Raw genomic sequence first — 13,672 nt, forward strand, 5'->3', positions numbered from 1 at the left:
GTAGGCAAGGAAAGGAAAGGCTGGCCAGACCCGGGAACAAATGCGCAAATGCATTTATATAAATGCAGGGTTGTGGGTTGTGGCTCCCTGGTGGGCCTGGCACATGCGTGGAATGGAAAATGAGGGTAATGGGTACAAACTAGAGCCAGATGAGCCCTGAACACACACCCCTTCCTCCCAGCAAATCCAGTATCCCAGAATATGGTGTTTCTCCCTCATAGTCGCTTTCTTGGCTTTATTTACTTGGTGATGTTTTCTTGGGGACGACGGGTGTTATTCTCTGTGTTATTGGTCTTTTCCCACTCTGACCCTCAAATAAATTAATTGTGTCATCTGCTGCCTGAAATGAAAATCAGTGCCAAGCAAACAGTTTTTCATTCTCCTCTGTAGCGAATGGCCTCTCCTTTCTTGCCCTGCCAACACTGCAGGAGGCAAGAGAGGCTCACTCACTTCCGGGGAAGGTACCAAACCTGGGAGCATAAGGCGTGGGTGGTGGCAGGGCTGTGACTTAAGGCAGGAACACGGGACTCAGAGTTTAAGGCTAAGGTGAAGTTTGATGCACAGGCAGTGTGACATTGAGGAAGTTGTTTAACTTCTCTCAGTCCTGACTGCCTTTTATTTTTTTTCTGAAAACACCCTTGGCAGGGCAGGAGGGAGCTATGAGTAAAGGCTCAGAGGGTACCAGGCTGTTTTCCATGTGATGACTTGGCTTATTTAGTGGCTGATGTCATGTGTAGCACGGTAATATGTGGCAGTGCTGTCACTGTCTCCACTGTGGCCCAGCAAACAGAGTGGCAGAAGAGAAAGAAGAGGCCTTAAAGTCCCAGGACAGAGGGGCAGAGGAGCTGAATGCAGCACTGTGGGTTCAAAGCTTATATTTCCCTGTATTTGCCATGGGATGGAATCCCCAGCACCATATTTGTGGCAAGGGCATTGCCTCTGAGCCACATCTCAGCCCTGGAAGCTGAGTTTCTGGGGTACTTGCCTTCAAATCAACCCCCATACTGAGGCCACTGACTGCTTACCAGCTCCCCCGACAACAACTGCCTCTACTAGCAGTGAGGTGGGGCCTTCATCTGGGTCCCACCGGGATAACACCAGCTGTGAGTGGGGTAGGAGACACTCAGGTAAGGGCAAAGCATCTCACTGTAGCTTCCCATCTGCAAAACTTGCCTCAAGGATACTATGAAAAACATCTGAGACACAATGAGTCAGAAATAAGCCAAAAGTAAAAGGGCTCCAAGCTCCTGGTGTTGCAGAAGGGGAGAGTGGACATTGGCCAGCCTCCCTGGGCTGGGCATGTGGGGGGGTGAGTTTTCAGCCCCTCCTGGGAGCACTGCAGGGGGAAGTCAGTCAGCCTGAGACAATACCCAAAGTCAGCCACTTGCTGGATTCTATGGAGCAGGGAAAGACATGGCCCCTCCACCAGACATCAAGTGTCCTTTCCTGCAGAGGTTGTAGCAGAACCTAGAGAAACCAGAGGCCTCCTTCAGGAGGGCTGAACAGAAACATCCACCGCCTGTACCCCGACTTCAATACAGATGGGGACCAGCTCTTAGACAAGTTGATCCAATGGTCAAAAAAATTCCACCGAGGCAAGTGGGTGGATAAAGCCATGGGAGAAATCAGGGCAGTTGCTGCTGGCTTATTTCTAGAAGCCTCAAAGGCAGTGCCAGGCCCAGTGCCCAGCTAGGGAACAAGGCTGCAGGGAGTTTTTTTTTTTGGGGGGGGTCACACTTGACGGCACTCAGGGGTTACTCCTGGCTTTACGCTCAGAAGCTGTTCCTGGCTTGGGGATGATGCGCCCAACACCGGCTTGCTGACCGCCCGTCCACATTCCTCTTGCTGCTTGATTGAGACCTTGTGGAATATGGATGTGTCCACAAGACACTGGCTGGTTCAGGATCGGGTTTGAACATGAAACGCTACACTTGTATATTACTGACAGCTAGAACAAAGCAAATGAAGGAAGGAAAGTTGACCATAAAAAAAAAAAAAAAAAAAGAAGTTGTTCCTGGCAGGCTCGGGGGGACTATACAGGATGCTGGGATTCACACCGTTGGCTTCGTGCAAAGCAAATGCCTTACTGCTGTGCTATCACTCCAGCCCTGCAGGGAGCTTTGATTTGAAAGTCTGAGATGATCTCCCAAACCCAGTCTCGCTCCTGAGACCACCACCTTCTGATTTTGTATTATTATTTTTGGTGTGATTTGCATTACAACCATCTATTTACATCTCAACTGTCACAGAGTACAAATAGGTTGTTGCCGGCTTCCACCCATCCTGCCCTCTTTAACCTTCTATGTGTTTTCATGTTTTCTGTAGCTGGGCAAAGAAGAAATGATGCCCTTAGAGGGAGGATGGTGCCCTTGGGAGACAGAATAGGCCTCTTCCAAACAGCATGGCCTGAGATTCAGCCAGAGAGTGGTCAGAAAATTAGAACCAGAGAAGGGGTGGACAGTATGATGGAGTCCTGCTAAACAGGATCAACTTCCTCCAGGGAATGAGATTTGCACCACTCCCAGGAGGGACTGCCACAAAGTGCCACCCTGCAGTTTCAACTACTTCCTATTTCCTGTTCTCACCAACGCCAGCTCCTCTACTGCCCCCCGGTGGATATTTGTGGTTGGCACAGGCAGCCCATAATGGTTGGCACTGGCAGCCCATAATGGATCAGGAGAAAGCTCTGGCCCCTCCCTCTCCCCCCCAGCTGCTTTCAGGATTGGGCCTTTCTTTGACAAAATGAGGGGCCCAGGGGAGCATTGGGATACGGCTGCCCGCCTGCCACCCATCACTCACTGTTCTCGACACACACAGCACTAACCAGGGTCCGGCCCTCCTCGCCTGGCCGATCTGTGACTCCCACATCTGACCTCTCTCTCCATGCTTCCCTTCCCGCCTCCTGCTCCGCTCTGTGAACACATTTTTTTTCCCAGACAGTCGCAGATCCAGAGTCACCTTCACTCTTTGCTTGGCAGACACTTGGGGGCCTCCCCAGGCATCCCCTGACGGCTTGCCTCGGCTGAGGTGAGTGTTTGGGGGCCGGAGTTGCAGATCAGGCTGACTGCTGGACCCCTAGGCCCGGCAGACATTTTGGGACCTCCCCCAGCCTGCATCAACCTGGGAACTTTGACCTGATTCAGCATTAATCTCTTCAAGGCGTGTCTCGCTGGGGCTGTGAGTTTTCTGTTGGAGTTGTGGATTGTGCTGGTTTCTTTGCTTGGCAGACACTTGGGGGCCTCCCCAGGCATCCCCTGACGGCTTGCCTCGGCTGAGGTGAGTGTTTGGGGGCCGGAGTTGCAGATCAGGCTGACTGCTGGACCCCTAGGCCCGGCAGACATTTTGGGACCTCCCCCAGCCTGCATCAACCTGGGAACTTTGACCTGATTCAGCATTAATCTCTTCAAGGCGTGTCTCGCTGGGGCTGTGAGTTTTCTGTTGGAGTTGTGGATTGTGCTGGTTTCTTTGCTTGGCAGACACTTGGGGGCCTCCCCAGGCATCCCCTGACGGCTTGCCTCGGCTGAGGTGAGTGTTTGGGGGCCGGAGTTGCAGATCAGGCTGACTGCTGGACCCCTAGGCCCGGCAGACATTTTGGGACCTCCCCCAGCCTGCATCAACCTGGGAACTTTGACCTGATTCAGCATTAATCTCTTCAAGGCGTGTCTCGCTGGGGCTGTGAGTTTTCTGTTGGAGTTGTGGATTGTGCTGGTTTCTTTGCTTGGCAGACACTTGGGGGCCTCCCCAGGCATCCCCTGACGGCTTGCCTCGGCTGAGGTGAGTGTTTGGGGGCCGGAGTTGCAGATCAGGCTGACTGCTGGACCCCTAGGCCCGGCAGACATTTTGGGACCTCCCCCAGCCTGCATCAACCTGGGAACTTTGACCTGATTCAGCATTAATCTCTTCAAGGCGTGTCTCGCTGGGGCTGTGAGTTTTCTGTTGGAGTTGTGGATTGTGCTGGTTTCTTTGCTTGGCAGACACTTGGGGGCCTCCCCAGGCATCCCCTGACGGCTTGCCTCGGCTGAGGTGAGTGTTTGGGGGCCGGAGTTGCAGATCAGGCTGACTGCTGGACCCCTAGGCCCGGCAGACATTTTGGGACCTCCCCCAGCCTGCATCAACCTGGGAACTTTGACCTGATTCAGCATTAATCTCTTCAAGGCGTGTCTCGCTGGGGCTGTGAGTTTTCTGTTGGAGTTGTGGATTGTGCTGGTTTCTTTGCTTGGCAGACACTTGGGGGCCTCCCCAGGCATCCCCTGACGGCTTGCCTCGGCTGAGGTGAGTGTTTGGGGGCCGGAGTTGCAGATCAGGCTGACTGCTGGACCCCTAGGCCCGGCAGACATTTTGGGACCTCCCCCAGCCTGCATCAACCTGGGAACTTTGACCTGATTCAGCATTAATCTCTTCAAGGCGTGTCTCGCTGGGGCTGTGAGTTTTCTGTTGGAGTTGTGGATTGTGCTGGTTTCTTTGCTTGGCAGACACTTGGGGGCCTCCCCAGGCATCCCCTGACGGCTTGCCTCGGCTGAGGTGAGTGTTTGGGGGCCGGAGTTGCAGATCAGGCTGACTGCTGGACCCCTAGGCCCGGCAGACATTTTGGGACCTCCCCCAGCCTGCATCAACCTGGGAACTTTGACCTGATTCAGCATTAATCTCTTCAAGGCGTGTCTCGCTGGGGCTGTGAGTTTTCTGTTGGAGTTGTGGATTGTGCTGGTTTCTTTGCTTGGCAGACACTTGGGGGCCTCCCCAGGCATCCCCTGACGGCTTGCCTCGGCTGAGGTGAGTGTTTGGGGGCCGGAGCGCGGCCGCTCCGCTGCGCTTCGCGGCCGCGCACTCCACCTCGCCAATGAGTACCACCACAACACGTAGAAAAACCCACAGCGTAAGCGAGACAATGGGGAGACTACGCAGACCAACTTCAACCATAGAGAATGAAGATGGAAACTCTGATGACCCAACAACGACCAACTACCTAAGCAGTCTTTCAGAAATGGAGTTTAGAGACGAAATATGGAGGTTGCTATCAGATATCAAAGAAAGTATAAATCAGAGCACTAATAAAAATCAAGAGAATATGAAGACAGAAATCAGAAAACTCCAAACTGAAATATCAGATCAGATAACAGGTCTGAAAAACTCAATAGACGAATTGAAGAACATAATGGATGAGTTTTCCAACAGGTTAACAGCAGCTGAGGATAGAATTAGTGCTTTAGAAGATGAGATGCATAACAACTTTACACAGCAGAAGAGATTAGAAAAAAACCTCAAATCAAATGATCAGACAATGGAAAATTTACTCAAAGAATATGAGAAGATGAAAATAGAAGTCTTTGATAAGCTCAACAGAAACAACTTCAGAATCATTGGAGTTCCAGAGACCCAAGAAGAAAATCTTCAGGAAGAATCAATGGTTAAGAACATCATCACAGAGAAACTACCAGAGCTAAAGAAAACATGTGACCAAATCCTGCATGCCCGAAGAGTACCAGCTAAAAAAGACCCCAGTAGAAACACCCCAAGACACATCCTAGTCACCATGATGAAACCCACCGATAGAGATAGAATACTGCAAGCAGCAAGATCGAAAAGGGAAATTACATTCCACGGAGCATCCTTGAAATTTACAGCAGACCTGTCACCAGAAACACTCAAGGCCAGAAGGCAGTGGTGGGACGTAGTGGCAAAACTCAATGAAATAAATGCTTCGCCAAGAATATTGCACCCAGCAAAACTAAGTTTCAGGTTTGACGGATGTATACACGGCTTCACAGATAAACAACAGCTCAAAATCTTTGCAGACTCAAAACCAGCCTTAAAAGAAAAACTGAAAGATCTACTCTAAAAACAAGACAGAACAAAAAACACACCAAACTTCTACACAAAGATGGCAATAAATCCCATGACAATTATTTCTCTCAATGTCAATGGACTAAATGCACCAGTTAAGAGGCACAGAGTGGCGAAATGGATCAAAAAACTGAAGCCAACCTTCTGCTGTCTACAAGAAACACACCTGAATAGTCAGAATAAACATAGACTCAAAATCAAAGGCTGGAGGAAAATCATTCAAGCAAACAACACCCTTAAAAAAGCGGGGGTGGCCATACTAATATCAGATGACACAAACTTTATACTCAGAAAAATTGTAAGGGACAAAGATGGATATTATGTACTAATCAAGGGATTTGTACAGCAAGAAGAAATCACTCTCCTAAACATATACGCACCGAATGAGGGTCCAGCAAAGTATTTAATACAATTGTTGACAAATCTGAAGAAGGATATCAATAATAACACAATAATTGTGGGAGACCTCAACACAGGCTTGTCAACACTTGATAGGTCAACCAAATGGAAACCCAACAAAAATATACTAGACCTGCAAAAAGAAATGGATGAAAGAGGCCTAGTAGATATATATAGGGCACTCTATCCTCAGAAACCTGGATACACATTCTTTTCCAATGTACATGGATCATTCTCCAGGATAGATCATGTGCTGGCACATAAAACATACCTCCATAAAATAAAAAAGATAGACATTTTGCAGGCTGCCTTTGCTGACCACAAGGCTCTGAAGTTAGATGTGAACTGCAAAGGGACACAGAAGAAAAAATTTAACACCTGGAAGTTAAACAGCCTCATACTCAATAACCAGTGGGTCCGAGATGAAATCAAGGAGGAAATCAAAAGGTTCCTGGAAACAAATGACAATAAAGACACAAACTATCAGAACTTATGGGACACAGCAAAAGCAGTACTGAGAGGAAAATTTATAGCTTTGCAAGCACACATCAGGAAGGAAGAAGGAGCTTACCTGAGTAGCTTAATGACACAGCTAATAGAACTAGAAAGTGCTCAACAAAAGGACCCAAAAATAGGGAGACAGAAGGAAATAACAAAGCTGAGAGCAGAAATCAACGAAGTGGAAACCCAAAAAACAATCCGAAAGATCAACGAAAGCAGAAGTTGGTTCTTTGAAAAAATAAACAAGATTGATAGACCATTGGCAAAACTCACAAAGCAAAAGAAAGAGAGAAACTTGATAACGCGTATTAGAAATGAGAAGGGGGAGATCACTACAGATACTGCAGAGATTCAAAGGGTATTCAGAGAATACTTTGAGAAACTCTATGCCACTAAATATGAGAACCTGGAAGAAATGGATAAATTTCTGAACTCATATAACCTTCCACGGTTGAATAAAGAAGAGGTAGCATATCTAAACACCCCCATCACTATTGAGGAAATTAAAACTGTAATCAAAAATTTACCCAAAAACAAAAGCCCAGGCCCTGATGGATTCACGAATGAATTCTTTCAAACCTTTCAAGAGGAACTACTACCAATTCTGGCCAGGCTCTTTTATGAAATCGAAAAAACAGGAATACTTCCAAATAGCTTTTATGAAGCCAACATCACCTTAATACCAAAACCTGATAGAGATGCTGCCAAAAAAGAAAATTACAGACCAATATCCCTGATGAACACAGATGCAAAGATCCTCAACAAAATCCTGGCGAACAGGATCCAGTGCCTCATCAAGAAGATCATTCACTTTGATCAAGTAGGTTTCATCCCAGGAATGCAAGGATGGTTTAACATCCGTAAATCTATTAATATAATACACAACATAAACAACAACAAAAATAAAAATCACATGGTCATATCAATAGATGCAGAAAAAGCATTTGATAAGGTTCAACACCCATTCTTGATTAAAACTCTCAGCAAGATAGGAATAAAAGGAACCTTTCTCAATATAGTCAAAGCCATCTACCAGAAGCCAGTGGCAAATATTATCCTCAATGGAGAAAAACTAAAATCCTTTCCTCTAAATTCTGGTACAAGACAAGGCTGTCCTCTCTCACCACTCCTATTCAACATAGCACTGGAAGTACTTGCTATAGCGATTAGGCAAGAAAAAGATATCAAGGGAATTCAGATAGGAAAGGAAGAAGTCAAGCTCTCACTGTTTGCAGATGACATGATACTCTACTTAGAAAACCCTAAAGACTCTACCAAAAAGCTTCTAGAAATAATAGATTTGTATAGCAAAGTGGCAGGATACAAAATTAACACACAAAAATCAATGGCCTTTTTATACACGAATAATGATAGGGAAGAAATGGACATTAAGAGAACAATCCCATTCACATTAGTTCCACACAAACTCAAATATCTTGGAGTCAACCTGACTAAAGATGTGAAGGATCTATACAAAGAAAACTACAAAACACTGCTCCAAGAAATAAGAGAGGACACGCGGAAATGGAAACACATACCATGCTCATGGATTGGCAGGATCAACATCATTAAAATGGCAATACTTCCAAAAGCATTGTACAGATTTAACGCGATTCCTCTAAAGATACCCATGACATTTTTCAAAGAAGTGGATCAAATACTTCTGAAATTCATCTGGAACAACAGAGTCACCTTCAGCCCAGACACGACCCCCAAAGCACCTTCTCCCTTTGAATCACATCCATGCTCTTCTTTGCCCGGCTGAAACTGATGCACAGCAGAAACAAACTACAAAGAAACCCCTGGCTCCTTTTTGAAAACGGATTCCCTCTGATTCTGGGTGCTCCAGACTGAGCTTGGGCTGTGACTTCTGTCTCAGCAGGCCTTGCAGCTGAGCCTCTCTATGCTGGGGGCCAGAGCCTGACCCTGGTGGGCACCAAGGCCTGACTCCTTCCAGAATGTGGATCATGGAGAAAGCAGGAAGATGGGAACAGCAGGGTACGTTAGGGCTAATCATTCCTGCCTCTTGCCTAGAAATCAGCCTGAGGATAGTCCAGTGTCTTTGCCATGGGCCAGGGCTGCCCCTGTACCTCTGAGGTTCCTGGAGAAGCCTTGGGAAAGGTGTCCTTGGGTCCCAGGGGTACTTGGCACCGGCCCATGGTGGACAGGCTGACAGGGGCCTGATGGGAAATGGCCATTAGGGACTGCTGAATCCAGCACTCCCCCACCTTCACTCCTGAATAGGCTTCCCAGACTCTGGGCAAAGAGAGGCTGATTTACACCCTACAGAGGTAGGGTGACTTTAGCATCCTTCAGCCAGCTGAAGTGAAGGACCATGGGGGGCTCTGGCACTGCCGAGGTAGTGCTCCCAGAATCCATGCATGTGGTGGTGCTCCCATCTATGCATGCAGGAGGTACTCTCCATCCATGTATGGAGGAGGTGCTCCTCAACTATACCATGCTCTTCATCCAAGTGTGTGGGAGGAGGTGCTCCCCATTTATGCATGTAGGAGGTACTTTCCATCCATGTATGAGGGAGGTGTTTCCCATCCCTATGTGGTGCAGGAGATGATCCATGTATATGGGAGGTGCTCCCTGGACCAATGCAGGTGAGGTTCTGAGGGGTGTGTGTGTGTGTGTGTGTGTGTGTGTGTGTGTGTGTGTGTGGTGTATATGTTGCTCTTTCTCCCTGCTGTGTGCGGAGCCCCATTGTGGCTCTGCATCTTCCATGCCACCGACTGACAGACCCCCAAGAAAGAGTCTGTATGTGTAAGAGCAGTGCTCCTCCAACTCTCATCCTAGCCCCCTATTGGGCCCCCGGTACCCACAATATTTGGACCTTAGCTCTTGCTCAGAGGGTCTCCCTGAACCCCAACCCCATCCCAGCTGGTACCAATAAGGAGCAGACAAGCCCTGGGGTTCACCTGATGCCTCAGTGGGAATTGGGAATGGTTTGATATAGTTTTCTTATGAATTCCCATATGAATGATAAAGTTTCCTTCTCTCATTCACAGAAGCGAATACCGTTTCCTTTTATTTCCCACATAGGCTGACAGCTTCTTTTTACTTCCCATCTGGCTGATATAATTTACTTTTACCTCCCACATGAACTGATACTGTTTTCTTTTCTTTATTTATTTCTTCCTTCCCTTCTTCCCTTCCTTCCTCCCTCTCTCCTTCGTTCCTTCCTTCCTTCTTTCCTTCCTTCCTCCCTCTCTCCTTCCCTCCCTTCTTTCCTTCTCTCTTTCTCTTCTTCCTTCCTTCCTTCCTTCCTTCCTTCCTTCCTTCCTTCCTTCCTTCCTTCCTTCCTTCCTCCCTTCCTCCCTCCCTCCCTCCCTCCTTCCCTCCTTCCCTCCTTCCTTCCTTCCTTCCTTCCTTCCTTCCTTCCTTCCTTCCTTCCTTCCTTCCTTCCTTCCTTCCTTCCTTCCTTCCTTCCTTCCTTCCTTCCTTCCTTCCTTCCTTTTTTTCAAACAAAACCTGGTATTACTCAAGGGAGTTATTCCCAACTCTACACACAGGGACCATGTGGTGCTGGGATTGAACAGGGCCTCACAGAAGCAAGTCAAGTGCCTTCCCACAGATCTGTCTCTCCAGCACTCCACCCCTATGGAGAGGTGAACTTGTTCTTATTCCTGTTGATCATGCCACACTCCTCACCACAGTTCCCACTTCCTAACTACACCTGCTCCTTGTTCCCCATTATGTTAAGCTCACTGTGTGGATCAGATCCCAAGCTCTGTGGCCTTTGATCACCACCTTTTACCTCTGTTGTCCATGGTACAGATGTACCTGAGGTCAGACACTGTAAGGCAGATGCTTGGGGATACACTTCCTCCAGGATCCCCAGCTCTCTGTGCAGCAGTGCTCTGCACAGATGGGCTGACTGTGTGCCTACAAGAGTGAGGTGACTTGGGGGGGATGGAGACATGGTAGTGTGGATAGACACACAAATACCCAGGGTATCAGTGTGTACCTAAAAGCCAAGTTGTTTCGAATGTGTGTGTGTGTGTGTGTGTGTGTGTGTGTGTGTGTGTGTGTGTGTGCGTTTAAAACCAGGTCCAGCTGGGGGATGGGAGAGGGTCAGGGAATAGGGACTCTGGGCTGGGCAGATTTCCCTGTTTCTTGAACAGCCGGGGTGATGTCAAGGAAGGAAGTGCCTGTGGCAGGGACAGTGAGGAGCTGGCACAAGAGTAATTGAGGAAAAGCACCTTGGGCTGGAACCAGGTGGAATTTCTGAACAACAGGGCCATGCGAGTGACAGGAATGAGAGATCCTGGGGAGGGCTGCACTGTGGATGGGCAGGAGTAATGTGGGGAAGCACCCATCTGTCCATCCATCCATCTACCCTTTCATCTACTCTCCTATCCATTCATCTATCCATCCAACCTCCCATCCATCCATCCATCCATTCATCCATCCACTTTCCTATCCATCATGGATCCCTCCAACATGTATCCATCCATCATATATCCATCTCAATCATTATTCTACCATCTATCTATCATCTATCCATCATCCATCTATCCATCCATCGAACTACCATCTGTCTAGCCATCATTCTGCTATCCACCCCATCCATCCATCTATCCATCCATCCACCCACCCATCTGTCATCTATTCACCTCTCTACCCATCCATTCATCATCTATCCATCCGTCATCCATCTATTGACTCCATTCATCTATCCACCATTTATCTATATTCACTCACCCACCCACCCATCCATCCATCCATCCATCTATCCATCCATCCATCCATCCATCCACTCACCCATTATTCATCCACTTTCTACTCATCCAGTATTATTGTGTAGGTAGCATGTGGCCATCCTTAGGGGTCATGCAGTGCCGAGGATAGAACCAAGGCTCTGATACCTACAAGACATGTGTCCTTTAGCACTTGAGCCAAACTCCAGACCCCAGACTTCCTTTAAAAACACTTTTACACTCCTCTCTTGGAAAATAGGGTCCTCTATATCACTGCCTGCAGAGTAGGAAGACTGTTTTCTAAGGGCATTTCTGTATTTCTACAATAGAATTTTCCTTTTGAGTCTTTACACCTTATGGTACTGGATCAGAAATAGATCACAAATCTCATTTCTAAATAAATAGCTGCATATCAAGCTATGTGCTGAAATGTTTTTTTACAGGGTGAAGGGGATTAATCCCAAATTTTAACACTATGCAGCTTAGTTATTTTCAGAATATAAATGGTGGGAGTCAGCCATGACTGATCCTGGCTCTCCCTTTGGGAAGCAGAAGCCCAGAGATGCCTGAGATCTCAGAGGGGTCTGCACGAGGAACTCACCTCATCCTTGTCCACCACCTGGATGAAGAGTGGGAGGGCAAAGCCCACCTGGGCCAGTTCTGTGATGGCCACGCTGTACTCAGAGCTGTTGAACTCGGGCGCATTGTCATTGATGTCAATGACCAGGATGTTGAAGGTCGTGGTGACAGTGGCATCCGAAGGGGTGCGGTCGTCATTCAGCTCCGTGCCCTTGGGACAGAACAAAAGCTCTCCACCTCAGGGATCAAGGCCATAGCCACAACCATAAGAAAAACGGTTGCTTACTGGGGGCTCCTCTTGGCGAACCCCAGAGAAAGAACATAATATTAGCAGCCCATGTCCTTAATGGGGAAAGCACGGGGACTGTTGGAGTCCTGGGCATCCATGGTGGGAGAAATCTCCAAACACAAGCAGTAGGATTCTAGAAGCCATGATGGGATGTGGCAGAGCCGGGGGGGCAGGACAGAATGGACACACACAGGAGTGAGATGCCAGATATATTACCCCTCAGGCTGGGAATTTGTGCAAAGATTTCCAGGCTGAGAACTGAGCCCAGCTTGGCATGTTCTGGGCCAGACTCACCAACAGATGGACTCTGAGACACCAATCCACTGTTTGTGGGCCACACATTCCCAGTGCCCAGCCCCACCCAGCCTGCTGAACTAGAACCCTGGCACACTCTTTGCTAAGGCCATCCAGGGTCAGACCCAGCTTAGGTGTGCCAGAGAGTCTAGAGGGGAAGGAAGGTGGACAGAGAGGCACAGCGACCCACATGGAGCTGGTGGGGACACTTTTCTCCCATGGGCGCTGATTCAGAACTGGGGATGAGCATGAGGGTGGGGGAACTGAGTGCATTGGCATTCCCCATTCATGCCCTGCTGGCTCATACTTAGATAATGAGGAAGAAGGAAGAAACAATAAGGGTTAATTGACTCATGGCTGCCGCAGGTTGATCAGGGTCAAGGAGCATCATCAGAGGTAGTTGGGGTACACTGTCTCCTTCTCAGAGCCTCTCCCTCTACTCAGTGCCACTTCCATCCTCAATGGATGGCCAGAGCCCAGAAGGACCCCCGTGGGCCAGGCAGGATCCATACCCTGAAATGGTTTTCCCAGCAAAGGCTCAGCGAGCCATTGATTTTAATTAGAGTCAGCCATGAGTGGCAGCTGGCCTCGGGGTGGGGTCCCTGACAACTTTTGCCCTCCCTCCTGTTGGGGTGCAGCCAAGGGTGGGTGGATGAGGATTCGTGAGCCTTAGAACTTCAGCAGAGAAACTGAAGCTATGAGGTGAAACCCCAGAACAGGGGACACAGTCACAGCCCCAAGCGTGAAGTGCTGCCTTTGTTTGAGAGGCTGCGGAGGGGTGGGGAGGGCAAAGAGCAGGGTAGCTCCGGGCCTTCCCTGCTAGATATCCCTGAACAACACTCACCTTCACAGTGAGGATGAAGCCATGGCTGTACAGAGGGTTCTCCCGGTCCAGAAGGCCGTTCAGGGTCAGTGCCCCGCTGATGTAGTCCAGAGCAAAGATGCTATTGGTGTTCCCTGAAAAGGAGGAGGAGAGCTGTGGGGAGGTGGTGGAGTGGGGGGAGAGCGAGTGAGAGTGAGAGGAAGAGAGGCTAGAACAGGGCAGGCTGGTCAGTCGTGGGAA

The 13,672-nt window shown here is 48.6% G+C and overlaps 2 protein-coding genes across 2 annotated transcripts in view; one reads left to right on the plus strand and one right to left on the minus strand.

Moving 5' to 3' along the window:
• The window catches only part of SPOCK2 (SPARC (osteonectin), cwcv and kazal like domains proteoglycan 2), an 836,669-nt gene that overhangs the window by 327,958 nt on the left and 495,039 nt on the right, over nt 1-13,672 (plus strand). The gene's annotated exons all lie outside the window — the stretch shown is intronic.
• CDH23 (cadherin related 23) overlaps nt 1-13,672 on the minus strand; it is a 343,293-nt gene that overhangs the window by 144,816 nt on the left and 184,805 nt on the right. Inside the window, exons 10-11 of the mRNA XM_049789257.1 lie at nt 13,454-13,566; nt 12,049-12,237 (exon numbers count right to left, since the gene is read on the minus strand). Of these exons, the coding sequence (XP_049645214.1) occupies nt 12,049-12,237; nt 13,454-13,566 (302 nt within the window). The remainder of the gene's footprint in view (nt 1-12,048; nt 12,238-13,453; nt 13,567-13,672) is intronic.

Source organism: Suncus etruscus, chromosome 15 (genome assembly GCF_024139225.1).
Source record: "Suncus etruscus isolate mSunEtr1 chromosome 15, mSunEtr1.pri.cur, whole genome shotgun sequence".
NCBI classification, from domain to species: Eukaryota; Metazoa; Chordata; class Mammalia; order Eulipotyphla; family Soricidae; genus Suncus; species Suncus etruscus.